At 30.6% G+C, this 14,601-nt stretch overlaps 1 protein-coding gene across 18 annotated transcripts in view; it reads right to left on the minus strand.

The window, feature by feature from the left end:
• Nucleotides 1-14,601, minus strand: part of LOC132738655 (twitchin-like) — a 153,108-nt gene that overhangs the window by 110,645 nt on the left and 27,862 nt on the right. For 17 of the 18 annotated variants that reach the window (XM_060726222.1, XM_060726235.1, XM_060726232.1 and 14 more), the window contains exons 3-7: nucleotides 10,921-10,936; nucleotides 7,415-7,563; nucleotides 6,741-6,896; nucleotides 4,747-5,055; nucleotides 1,757-1,769 (exon numbers count right to left, since the gene is read on the minus strand). In XM_060726222.1, the coding sequence (XP_060582205.1) occupies nucleotides 1,757-1,769; nucleotides 4,747-5,055; nucleotides 6,741-6,896; nucleotides 7,415-7,563; nucleotides 10,921-10,936 (643 nt within the window). The remainder of the gene's footprint in view (nucleotides 1-1,756; nucleotides 1,770-4,746; nucleotides 5,056-6,740; nucleotides 6,897-7,414; nucleotides 7,564-10,920; nucleotides 10,937-14,601) is intronic. The other variant, XM_060726234.1, reaches the window with a different exon arrangement.

The raw sequence follows: 14,601 nt of genomic DNA on the forward strand, positions 1-14,601 counted from the left end.
AGATAAATATGGGTTTACTTTAAACATTACATGTATGTATAGTAAGCTCAATTGTGAAGATAACTTGTAGCTTATTTGCACTAGTTTGCTTCCTGGAACTAGCTTTACCTGTACTCAGGTGTCTTAAGAGGAATCATTGCTGTGACCCCAGTAGGGTACAAACCGTGATTGCTGAGTTGAGAGGCAAATATTTTTAATCATAAGACCACTTCTTTCCTTTACATATGAGTTTAAAAAACTAATATTGGTACATTTAGTATTAGTAAGATGTGTCAATATAATAACACTATTTCAAATGTTATAAATTGACATTTTAATTCTAGTGTAATTTTCTAAATTCTTAAGATTTGACTTTGATCTATGTCTAGTTTATGGTCGTAGGTAATACTCTATTATGTCTAATTGAAGATTTTGTCAAAGGTAAGATGTGTTCAAGTATGGAACCTCTACATTATAGAATGGATGATGTTGTAGGCAAAGCTGTCTACAGAGAGACAGGCAGGACAAAAACAATAGGTCTCTATCAATCCATGTATAAAGTCAAAGAAAAAAATCTCCCCTGATACAGAAAATAATATTATAATATATCCAAAACCAATTTAAAACATGTACATCAAATTTCATTTATGATTTCAATTATTCCAAATTTTCAAATATATATAATTATGATTTACCTGTATTGTGTGTATGCATGGTTTTTTAGGGGAAAGGAAAAGTGAGTGCAACGGCATTATCAATGATCAACTGTTGAAAACACTAAGCCTTTCAAGTATCATACTACACTCTGCCTACATTATCAGCAACATTTAAACTTAAGTAAAAACTTTTCATTCTTATCAATTTACAAAGAACTGTGAAAACATTCTCTGAGATAATACTGTTTCTATGGTAAAGAACACTGATATTTTAGTTTGAGATCGAGACAGGAATGTCTGAATCATTAATAACAAGGGAGGAAACCTGCACAGCCAAGCAGAATAGCCCATTTATCAGAACGTCAAGTTATAAATTCTTCTCTTGCACATTTGAAACAAAAACTGATGACAAATGTTTATTCAAACCAGATCTTAATTATGTATACAGTTCCAAATACCTTTAATTCTCAAGCTTATACTCTCTGGTTTTAAAATTTACGTTTAAACACTCAATGAAGCTAGATGAAGTCATATTGAAGAAATAACTAGGAAAATATGAGTTCACTTATTTTCAGATAAAATTCTATATTAAATAGAAACAGTTGCAAAGCAATGATGCTCCATGGTACAAACTCTATAATTTACCATTTTTTTCTTAACCCGAGGCATTCACTGATAATGAAATTTTACCAAGAAAAAATCTTTTAAAAGATAAGACTGAAAATTTAAGTGCAATTTAAATAAAAATTAAACCGCTATCAAGTTGGCAATTGTTGCCATATAATAATTATTGCCTCAAAGTATAAATTTTGTTGAATTTATATTTCTTATAACCAGGAGCTATTTTATATTAGAGAGAAATGTGTGGTTTATACAAAGCTTGCTACATTCAGGTATATTATATATTGATGTCAGTGTTTCACTGACATATGCTATCCTTCACCAAACATATCTTATTTAATTATCTCAGTAAAAAATTAATTAAATTTACCCAAAGATATTAAAATCTAATATACATGTTTGAGTACTAATTTTTTTTTTTTAGTTCTATTTAACAACTTTAAGTTATAAAAGTAATATAATAATTAATAAAGGTATAAGAGAATGAAATATATACTTACTGAGGCTTTTTACCTGAAAAAATAAACAGAAAAATAAGATTAATAATTGATTCATTACTGTACAATTCAAGTCAATGCCTGTTATAGTTATCTGCATATAAAATAACACTTTTATGTGTTTTAACATTTCAGTTACCTGGACAACTAATTCAGCCAATTAGTATACTAATTTTAGCATATACATAAACTTTACAACAGAATCTACTATAATTATAAATAAAGACTAAATGTTAGAAAGTTAGAAATGTCTACAACATCAAAACAAAAAACAGAAAGATGGCAGTCTTAGTTTATAAATTCATTCTGTAAGCAGTAATTTCATGCAAAATAAATTAATAAACAAGAATAAGCATCATATATAGAAGTAAAAACAGTAAATTTTGCATCATTTGAAAAATACAGTGCCTGTGGACCTTTTGTGTGGGAAAAGGTCCATGGATAAATTACTATCAAATTTTATATTAATATATCAGGAAAGTAACAAAAGTACTAAGTAGTTTGTAAGTCTTTAAATGTTGTTTCAGAGGATTTTGGACAGCAATATCCCTGCATGGTATTGACATCTTGATATTAATCTGCTGTATATAATGTTGATTGTAGGGTAGCAATAATATTACTTTCCTTTTGACAGATATGCTTTTAAAAAGTCACAACAGTTTTAATCATTGGATGATAAATCATTAGATAAATTTCATTTAAATTTAAATCTTTGTCCTTATAAAACAGAACCAAGAAACATTTTAGTTCAAAGGTGACCTGCTTGACACTTATAACAACCATTAAGTGCATGAAAAATACAACTGTACAGTGATCAGACCATTGGGAACACACTACTGACTAAAATATACAACAAAATGCTAAAAATGCAATACATTTTACAAGAAATATTTTTTTCTGATCAGTTGTTGCATTTGAATGAAGTTCAATGAAGTTATGATGAAGTTTTAAACTTTGAGCATATAGTAAATCAATTGCATCCTTTCAAAAATATGTCATATCAACATAATAATTATCACCAGGGGAGGAGATAACAATGGCCATAAAAACACAATTTTCATGTCTCTTCCATCAAAATCAGGCATTTATTATGATAAAAAGTTTGTAGTCTGTTGTAGGTAAATAGTAATCAAGACAAGAACCCGCCAGGTTACCGAGAAAAAACATCAAAAAGTTTATATTGGCATGAAAAATCAACTTTATGACTGTAACTGTCAAATTTTGACAGAATATATTCTGGTCAAAAGTTAAAAATAACAATCAAACCTGCACTAGAAAAGCTGCTGTGTTGTTACATTTGTATGAACTTTGTTTTAGCCTTGTAAAACAAAACCTATAAATATTATTCCGAGGAGGTGCCAAAACATGCGTTTCTTGCAGGAAACTTTTGCCCTCAGGTAAAAGTCTGGCATGAAAATAAAGCAATAATCTGTTCAGAAAAGCTGATAAATCGTCTGCAAACTGATCAAATTGCAGCTTTCGTGGAGTTTTCCAATAAATTTTGGCAAATCTTTATTAAAAACATTCTTTGCTGTACTTATCTAAAAATTAATCAGGCTGCAGTGTATTAATGAACAGAAAACATTGCATAAAATTTAATTTCCTTACTGATTATTTTAAATTCATTTATAAATGAATGGAGCAAATCATTCTAAAACAAAGACATTGATAATTTTATCTCTGTAAAATATGCAAACAACCAAAAGGTAAAAACACAATATCTGGTAGAAAAGATGTTGGGAGATCCTGTAGGATGGCGGGTGGAATGTGTTTGGACTGTGCACTGTTGACCGGTGTGGGGGGTGTGGATTAAGGTAGAGTATAAGGATGTGAGGAATGAACTGTGAACAGCCGACTTGGCGGATTACAGCAAACAGACTGACTATAGGGGGAAACATTGATAAATCTCTTTATATGATTATAAAGATATAATATAATAAAAATGTTACATTTATACTGACAAAAATAAATACCTTCAAGCAAAATTCAAAAGCAAATAAATTGACATTTTTCTTAGTAAAATTTTCCAGTATGTTCCTGTCTTATTTAATGATGAATGATGAATAAACAAAAGAATGTTACATGAATAAACTTGTATTGTTTTGTTTTTTTTCACTCCAAAACTTTGCAAATGCTGATATCTTTAACAAAATATCTGGGAAGATGAATCTATCTTTCCAGCAAATATTTAACGTTAATAAAGATTTAAACAACAAAGTTCATTTCATTATGTCAAGTTAAGCATCATTAAAACACCTTCATAGCTTGAAAAATGAGGATACTCTGATCTGTTGATTTAATCAATCATACTTTTGCTATACTTTAATAATTATATTAATATAATATCCATCTTATAAAATGATGTAATAATTACGTCATAACACAATAATTTTATACAGAAAGCAACATAAAAAGCATGTAGAAAGCATTGTGTGTATCGTGGAGAATTTTTACAGTGGTCAATGCCTTTATAATACCTTCCTTACCAGATTTTACTGAAAGTATTACACTCATTATGTCAATTTATCATGTTAATTGATTATGTTAATTATAATGTTAATTTATGTCAATTTATTACATGAATTCAAAATGGTAACAATTTTTATGAAAATTAAGTATAAGTATGAACTTATAGTAAAATAAAACTAAGTGTGATACAAGAAAATGAAAAGAAATCTTATCTTAAATAAAATGACACTTAAATTTGGTTGAATAGAAATTCTGCAACAGTAGTTTAATTAAATTAGAAATCTGAAATAATATATTAAATATTAGTGTTGCTTTTTAAAATATATCAGTTCACTCAAATAAAATGAAAAACAGGTACTGGTACAAATACTGTTGGTTGTTTTCAATAAATTAAATAAAACTTTCAAACTTTGAAATAAAAAAAAAATTGTATGAAAATAAGAAATAAAAAAATAAAATTAAAGGATTGTGGGTAAAGAAATAGGGCATTGTGGGTAATTTCCATCACAACATGACCAAATTACCTTCCAAATTCAAATTAATGGTAGCAACAGCCTCGCCTTTCGTGTTTTTAGCCAAAACCTTATATTCCCCTCCATCTTGTATTCCTACGCCTTGTATTTCAAGAGTCAGTATATGAATATTTTCAGCATCTTTTGTTTGCGAGATAATAATACGGCCGCCGGACTGTATAACATTAGTCCCCTGCATCCAGGTAATGGATGGGGCAGGTTCACCTTTTAACCGACATTCAAATACAATAGATTTCTGTACTTGACGTATAACCGGTTTTCCTATGAAACTTGGCGGGCTGCTAGGGGGAGCTGATCCGACTATACATGGAGACAAATACAAATGATAATAATGTGCTATTAAAAATCACAGCAAACTCTACAAATGATGCTCTAAGACACTAGAAATTATCATAACTAGGCTGAAAAATGTTTGTTTCTTTTAAGTACCTGACCAAAGAAAATAGTGAAAACAAATTTCATTTTAAAAGAAATAAATAATAATAAAAAAAACAATGAAAGTAAATGAAAAATGGTTATATGTGGTTTTATAGATAAGGAAACAAACTTTTCTCAGATGTTCTACATGTATATAACGATATACTTTCTATATGTATGATTCAAAACTAGATATAAAACTATTTACTATGTGCAGGTCATACATCTATATATGTGTGTATGGAAAACTAAATCTATGAACATAAAGTTGTTATAAATATACTATTAAAAAATATATATAATAATAATTAAAGGAAATTATGAAATAAATTTAACAAGGGTAAAAAATTCACATTCTTAAACAAAGAATGAAATTAACATTTTCAAATCATTTCTTAAAGTGACATTATGCTCATCTCTTCATTGTCAAGTTGAACTGAAATCACTTTATATTTCAAAAGATTGACTGTTATAATGGTGATTGACCAACAGTTAATATGAATAAAATATACATCTTTCTGAAAAAAATACAAAGTCCGCCCCACTCTTTTTATAAATTGAACGTTATAGGAAGATTCCAATAGCTATTTCTAGAAATTTCCTTCGTCTTCGTTATTTATCATTTATGGGAAGTAAATAAAATAATAAAATTGAAAGGAATTATAGCAAAATGTGAACCTATTTTGACTTTCACCAGTTCACCCTATACTCTAAAATGGGCATAATGTCACTTAAATATGTTATATTTCTGTATTAGAAGAACTGAAAGATATACCTTAGGTTATGCAATATTAAAAGGCTTACATTTTTAGCACGATGTTGTCAGACAAAAATTAGTTTTAAAAAGTTTATCATTCCTTGCTTGACTTAGTTTACAAATTTCATGAATACAGTAAAAACACTACATTAAGGCTATATTTTATCCAGAAGATTGCAGCACTTTCATTATAAAATTAAAAAAATTCAAAGATATTAAATTTTCAGATTTCAAACAGGAGCTTAAAATTGATTCAGTAATAACTTAAATGTTCATAGTCAGTCATTTTATCTACAGTGCTTTAACTATAGCTGTACTATGAAGCAAATTCTACAGTAGAAATGTGTGTTTGCTAAATATTGTTACTAACTAAAATGACTAATATAATTATGTACATGCATTAGTATATCAACTTGACCAATACCCTGCTAAATATCTTCAAAGCCAGACAAAGCCAGACTTGTCCATTTTTCCATCCGGACAAAACCATTTATTTTTTGAGACCATTTCAAGATATATATACATTGTACTGACTGAATAGCAAACATTGCTGATATACTGGTCAGACAGCATGGATGTGCCAGCTGATCTTGGTCACCACTAGTTGCATGGGTACATTTAGTCGCCACTAGCAGGCTAAAGGTTAAGCTTCCAATAAATTATAATGTACTATATATATTAAAAAATAATTACCAATGCACAAAAGAAAAAAAAAATCTGTGAATATATAAAACTATATAATAAAACTATTTATCAAAACAGTATAATATAATACAAAACAAGATTAACTGTGGCGAGTATTTTTACGTACCATCAAAGTTAAGTCCGATAGTTGCGTTACTTTCTCCGAGGGCATTTTTGGCAGTTACCCTATAACTACCAGCATCTTGTGGTGATACATTACTGATTTCTAATGTTATAGTGTATTCTTTTGGACCTTTCTGTTTTGTGTCCATCTTGAGACGATCTGGTTGTGCAAAAAATAAACTGAGTTTTAGAAAATGAAAATATATAAAAGAGGCAACATGAAATAAAAGTTTGCAAAAGATACATACACTCATGTGCATATGCTTACATACTTAGAGAATAAAGGACCTTTACTACTGTACATACCTTTGTTCAAATAATTTTTTGAAAAGTTTAACATTAGACTGTAAGGCACATCATCTTAAACTATACAACAACAGAACTCATAAATTCACAATTATGCAATGTTGAAATACCTGCATACTTATCTTAAGTATTTTCAATTTCATACTTATATGTAGAGTAATTTCCCTTTAATATAAAGGCCTAGAGTTATTTCCCTTTAAAACTTAGTTATGGAGTAAATGACTGTGCAATTTCCCTTAAATATTTTTAGCTAGAGAAGTTTCCCTTTTTCTATATCCACATCTTGAGAAATCCCCATTAAAATTAGATTCAAATCATCTCCCTTTTGATATTCAGTGTTGGAGTCATTTCCCTTTAATATAATGAATTCACCTCCAGCTGCAAGTTGTGCTGTGTCTCTGAACCAAGTAATGATAGGTGCCGGATCTGCTGTGAGTTGACATTCAAATAACATTCTCTTGCCTCCATCCAACTGCTTGATCAAAGGCTTCTGGGTAAAATTTGGAGCTATCCCATCTTGTCTAAAATATAATTGAGCACTGGTAAGTTTTTCTTTTCACCATTCAATATTGTATAATAAGTAAATTTTTAGCTGTGATTATTGGGAAGAATTTTGTGTACATTTTGTGTACATCAAGTATATCTAAAGGCAATAATTAACTGAGGCTGTGGAAACAAAATTAGAAAAAGCAAACATTTTAATTAATTGAAACACTCATTTCTATTTGGGATAAACTTAATTAAGTTGATGCCCCTGTGTTTTCAAATTTTACCACACACCAAATTAACATTTTGTAAAGGTATATACATCAATATCTGAAATATTACTGGAATAGGAAATTATATTTCTTTATTATATATCCATGGTTACAAGAAATGATGTTTTTCATGAAGAATGGAAGGTCTCAAGAGAATGTTTCTTTATGTAAGAGTGCAGGGAACCTGCTTGGTGCAATCAAACAAAACTATTTACATAAACTTATGACCATTCCATGATATGATTAAACCAATAATGTTTGCCAAAAATCTTTTGTGTAAATATTGGTAATATGTTTACAAGGAAAACAATTTCATGATGATTGATAGACAGTGCTAAACCTGGTCAATGAAACCTCAACATAGACTGTTGCCAATTCTAATAATTTAACATTATTAGCACCAATGAATACCCTGACAGAGAGTGTTGCATCAGTAACAACTATGATTGAGATTCTTGCCAATTCTATATTGTAAAGCTAATTTGCATCAATTACAATTGTGATTCAGGGTGTTGCCAATTCTATATTGTCAAGCTAATTTGCATCAATTACAATTGAGATTGAGGGTGTGGCAATTGAGATTGAGGGTGTGGCAATTATATATTGTCAAGCTTATTTGCATCAATTACAATTGTGATTCAGGGTGTTGCCAATTCTATATTGTCAAGCTAATTTGCATCAATTACAATTGTGACTGAGGGTGTTGCCAATTCTATATTGTCAAGCTAATTTGTATCAATTACAATTGTGACAGTCAGGGTGTTGCCAATTCCAAGCTTTTTTGCATCAATTGCAATTGCAATTGTGACTCAGGGTGTTGCCAATTCTATATTGTCAAGCTTATTTGCACCAATTACAATTGTGATTCAGGGTGTTGCCAATTCTATATTGTCAAGCTAATTTGCATCAACTACAATTGTGATCGAGGGTGTTGCCAATTGTTTATTGTCAAGCTAATTTGCATCAATTACAATTGTGATTCAGGGTGTTGCCAATTCTATATTGTCAAGCTAATTTGCATCAACTACAATTGTGATCGAGGGTGTTGCCAATTGTTTATTGTCAAGCTAATTTGCATCAATTACAATTGTGATTCAGGGTGTTGCCAATTCTATATTGTCAAGCTAATTTGCATCAACTACAATTGTGATCGAGGGTGTTGCCAATTGTTTATTGTCAAGCTAATTTGCATCAATTACAATTGTGATTCAGGGTGTTGCCAATTCTATATTGTCAAGCTAATTTGCATCAACTACAATTGTGATCAAGGGTGTTGCCAATTGTTTATTGTCAAGCTAATTTGCATCAATTACAATTGTGATTCAGGGTGTTGCCAATTCTATATTGTCAAGCTAATTTGCATCAACTACAATTGTGATCGAGGGTGTTGCCAATTGTTTATTGTCAAGCTAATTTGCATCAATTACAATTGTGATTCAGGGTGTTGCCAATTCTATATTGTCAAGCTAATTTGCATCAACTACAATTGTGATCGAGGGTGTTGCCAATTGTTTATTGTCAAGCTAATTTGCATCAATTACAATTGTGATTCAGGGTGTTGCCAATTCTATATTGTCAAGCTAATTTGCATCAATTACAATTGTGATTCAGGGTGTTGCCAATTCTATGTTGTCAAGCATATATTCAATGGCTTTAATCTCTTGACAACACTATAATTCATGCCATATAACCTATCCATAATCCTGTTGTTTCAAATAGAGTGCATGTAGTTAACTGATGGTCAGCTTAAGAATATGTAAGAATTGATCAAATACTTGCATCAACATAAAGAAAAAAAGACAACTAATATACAGAGCTGACAATGCTTAAGGTGACAACGCATGAAACTTTATCCATTTGGACAATCAGATTCCAGTCAAAGAAAAAGAAAGATTCTCTTTTTATTTTTCTTTGGTGGTTTTGGGCACCTCTTAACAGTACCCATGTTATTTGAATTTATTGCTTGGCTTAAGAATGCTCTGTAAACTAAAGAGCAGTAATGTAATGTAATAGGAATTAATCCGTTATTGCACTAAGGTGATGATATGGACCAGTTTAATATCTCAAATTGCCAGGTCTGTTTATGGTACCTATTTCCATTTATTCTTGTTAACTCTTAGTCTGGAGCTACCCATGCTACTAGTGCAGACCAAGATAAGCCAGCACATCTTAATTTGAAACTTTCCCTTAAAATGATAAATGGTTTTGTCCAGATTGAGAGATGGACAAGTCCATTAAAGATATATAGCATGGTAAGGAGTTAACAACAACAACTGAATCCAGTTTCAAAATAAAACAGAGCATTTAGCAAAATGTTGCACATATTTTGTTTATAAAACAGATATCTAGTTAAATCAGTAAACAAGAGAATGTTGGTTAAATTCTTCAATCACAGTGGTATCTCTAGACAGACAGAGCTTGCTGTTTGCCAAATCCTGTCAGTGTGTGTCAGTAAATGTCAACGTTATATCTATGTTATCTTGATTTCAGCCTTAAAGAACAAAACTTTTCCTATCTGAGCTTTAGATCTTTCAGGTGAAATTTATAGGGGAATGATCTGGAGAATACTGAACAGCACAGGGGTCTCTTCACAAGCAATGACGTAAGTATAGATGTTGGTCACATTCCACAACATCTTCTATATCTTCCTATCAATCATCATGCATGCGTTCCATTGATAACACAAAACACAAGTTATGTATTTCCTAGGATTTTTTTTTTTCAATGTAAAAGAAATTTTGCCAGAATATCAATGTCCTATGACAGTTTTATCTCATTTTTGATTAAGTACCTTATTATAGTGCAATTAAAACTTAATTATCAACTCTCTCCGTTAATTTTTTTGCTTATGAGACAAGTACTTTAACTTTAAGTTTGCTACTGGAACAATCTGGTACCAAATAAGATTGTGACCCAAATAGGGCTGAAACTCACAATCTGGGTTGAGTGGTAGACACTTTATGACCCCTAAGCTAACTTTTCCATGAATTAAATCTTTAACATAACTTGTTAAAAGTTTTGACAATGACTTAACAATAATCATTATTTTATAATTTGTGACTTTATGATTTGAAAACTGAGTTTTTATTTTACAATAAGAGGGGAAAAAAATATACTCACTGGTTTTGCGTTTGTGCTGAAAAAGAAAAAAACAATAGTTAGATTATGTAATATATGTAAAACTTGAAAAAGCAAAAACAAAACAATTCATAAATTGTACATAAAATGTTTTTTTTTGAATCACAAACATACCATGATATTGTTTATTAACAATGTTTAAGATTAAGTAACTTAATGAAAGGCCTTCTTTTTACACTACTTCTATGAAGAGACATTTGGTTATATCAGGATTTGACAGCATAGTTATACTATTTCATAGGAATTTAAGCATTTCTGTATGAAAATCATATTAAATTATAACCTTATACAAGTACTTATTATCATTTTTTTTGCATTTTATTTAAAATAATCTGTGTTCTAATTGGTAATGAAAACTTCAAAAGATACTGTTTAAAATAAAAGACTGAAATTGAATCATCTAATAAACCTCTGTCATTATTTTAAATGGTTTTATTTACAATTTTAGCTATTTTAAATTACTTTATCTTAAACTTACATTAGTCTTATCTTAATAAGATTTTTTTTATAAGAAAAGTTAATTTAAAATGAAGTCAACAAAATATTGCTTATTTTCATGATAAATAAGATGTGTAAAATATGCTTTAAATAAACTCAATTAATTCCAAACATTTTACATTTTACATAAATATTGATACAATTATCATAATAGGCCAAAACAAAATGTATAAAGAAACACGAGATTTATTAAGGTTCATATACTGAAAATTATTATAAAACTTTAAATAACTGATGAGATTAAAAGTTTTTTTTTCCTGCAAGGGGTACTATTTAATGAATGGTGAGCAATAAATGGGATTTAACTCATTAATTTGGAGGCTATTTTACATGTATGATACTTTAATACACCTAAATATTTACAACAACATTACATTTTGGATTTAGATGTCAATTTAGGTTGTGTGAGTATGCATGATAATAGTGATAACTTAAAGATAATGATAATTTTAAGTCAGTAGATTAAATTACAAATATTACAGTCATTATAGAGACCATTTTCAGTTTTTATGAATAAACCCGAGTGGCAATATGTCGGTGAGAGTTTGACCAAACAAAGGTTGTTTATTTTCATTGCATGACAAAGACTGAGTGATGTTGCAGACATTTAAGCTATCAAGCTTATAACAAGAAATGAAAGTGTCTTTAATTGCTGCTTGACCTTCTTACATTTCGAAAATAAAATGATCTGTACTGGCATGCGAGCAGTTCCCGTACAAAAATCGTAGTTACTTAAACATTATTTTTTATTACGCTCACTCACCAAAATTTTAATGTTACACATCACTATTCAGCTCGTCACACAAATCATGGAAATTCCATCATGTTCTAAACATAGAATAACCCTTAGTTATGAGGCCTCATATGGGGTACCGAAATTATCCATTATTTTGTATGAAGAGAAGTAGTTCCCGTACATAAAATTTAACCCATTATAATTATACAATTTTGTTATATCGGACCTATTTTTCAATTATAATTGTTGAACAGACCGTTTTCTAAGAGATAAATAGATGTAATTCAGGAAATAGAGCGTAGACTAAACGCTGGTATCAATTACCCGGTACCGTTACCCCAACGCATTCTCATGCAATGGCATGCTTGTATGCATGATATTTTACGCATCAAAGCCATAAAATTATTTACTATAGTAATATTGATCAAAATTCTGATAATTAAACAAGTTTTCACCACATTGCCTACTAATCTGTAAACAGGTGGTATTAGTGGAAAACCCTTTAACAGGCCTCACGTGTAAGTATTTTAGCGCATGCGCGCAAGGACGGAATCCCCCAGAGAAAACAAGGTCACGTTTTGACAACGCACAGGTGAAAGTGATTTAAAATGAGACTTTTATACGTACTGCCGAACTGACACTTAGATTTTGTCTCTTTTATGCATCTGCTTGATTTGAAATGAATTTTTGAAGTTTGCAAGTAAAAATCAAGCGTTTAAATGAAAAATACGGGTACTCAAGGCCGTCGTCGGTGGTCCGGCCGGTCCGGCCTTGGCCGGACCAATATTTTGGCCAAAAATTAGAAAAAAAAAAGAAAAAAAAAGACCCATCTGGCCCCTTATGCAATGCGCGGTAATATACAACCATCGCCAGTGTTAAAGAGAGATTTGGCCAACCGGGATATCGTGTACTTCAAAACGTGGAGAATTTACTTATAAAGGTTGCACAACCTTTGAAGACCTAGTGCACTACAGAACTTGGTTTTGTTTGTGATTTCTGTGGTAACGATATTAACCGAGACATCATAGATGTGCAGCTTCAGCTGCTACGTTCACATGTTCACAAATCAGAAAATAGTACTGTTGCTCTTTCTGACATTTTGAAATTTGCGTCAGAACAGTCAGTGCTAGAACGAGCACTGTACTCTGAGGTCGTTGTAATGTTAAAGATTTTGTTAGTAATGCCTGCTACTAATGCTTCCAGTGAAAGGACATTCTCGGCGTTCAGAAGAATGATTAAGACATACCTCAGAGATCGACAATGTCTCAGGTACGCTTGAACAATCTAATGGTGAACATTACATATTCATAAGCACAGGACAGATTCTCTCAACTTACGTGTAATTGCCGATGAGTCCATTACTACCAGAGAACGACGGCGATGTGTTTTTGGAAAATTTACATAAAATGAGACTCTGTGTTATGTAAGATTATTGTTAACAAAATACAAGTTACTGCTAAACAAAAAGTGGTTATTGTTGACTCGTAATGTACTATTCTTCCTTCATGTCATTGATTGTTATTTAAGCTTATACCATTGTGTTATTTATGCTAAACAATAATATTTCTTTTATTTTTTTGTTTATTTATAATCAATAGATAAAACTGCATCTAAAGAATTATAATAACATCAGTTATTGTTTATTTTTCATTTGCCAAATATCAATAAAATGTATTCGTCTTTTATGTACACCTGTCCGTCCGTCATGCGAACCTTAAACTTCACCCTTAAAACTTACGACGCACTTAAATCTGTAAAAAAGTGTTGACATATTACTATAACATGTACTAGCGGCAGGCTGTAAACTGTGCCAAATATACGGGAAAACGCCCCTGAGAGCATCCTAGAATAAAAAAATTTCCGGGGGAGCATGCCCCCGTACCCCCCTAGATTCTACCTAAAACCAATCAAATTGGCCGCACCAATCACAAAATCGTGACGACGGGCCTGGTACTGCTTCTGTACGGGAACTGCTCGCATGCCAGTATCCTTAATTTTATACCATTATTTATAAAAATCATCAGCAATTTGCAATGCAAAATAAGTTGATTGTATTGCAGGTTTGAGGTATCATGGTATACCAGTTAATTGTTTTATGCACATCTATATTTAGTATTTTGCTGGATCCTTCATTATTAATAAAGGGAAAATATTTCTAAAACTATTTTATCATTAATAATGATTATTATTATTATCTACCAACTAATGAGCCAATGACAATGTTTGCAATATTAACATAAAGGAAAATCATACGGTTCCATAATCTAACCTTTTGTAAATCAACAAAAATGTATATCAAGATTATTTAAGATTATTAAAACGGGAACGTCTACGAATGTCGGAAACCACGGCATCTCAAACCGACCCATTCCACGCATTCATGATGAATAAAGTTAAGAAAGTCACTAAAACTTACATTAAAACTTTAT

The sequence above is a fragment of the Ruditapes philippinarum genome, unplaced genomic scaffold, assembly GCF_026571515.1.
Source record: "Ruditapes philippinarum isolate M1 unplaced genomic scaffold, ASM2657151v2 ctg1639_1_1_1_1, whole genome shotgun sequence".
Classification (NCBI taxonomy): domain Eukaryota; kingdom Metazoa; phylum Mollusca; class Bivalvia; order Venerida; family Veneridae; genus Ruditapes; species Ruditapes philippinarum.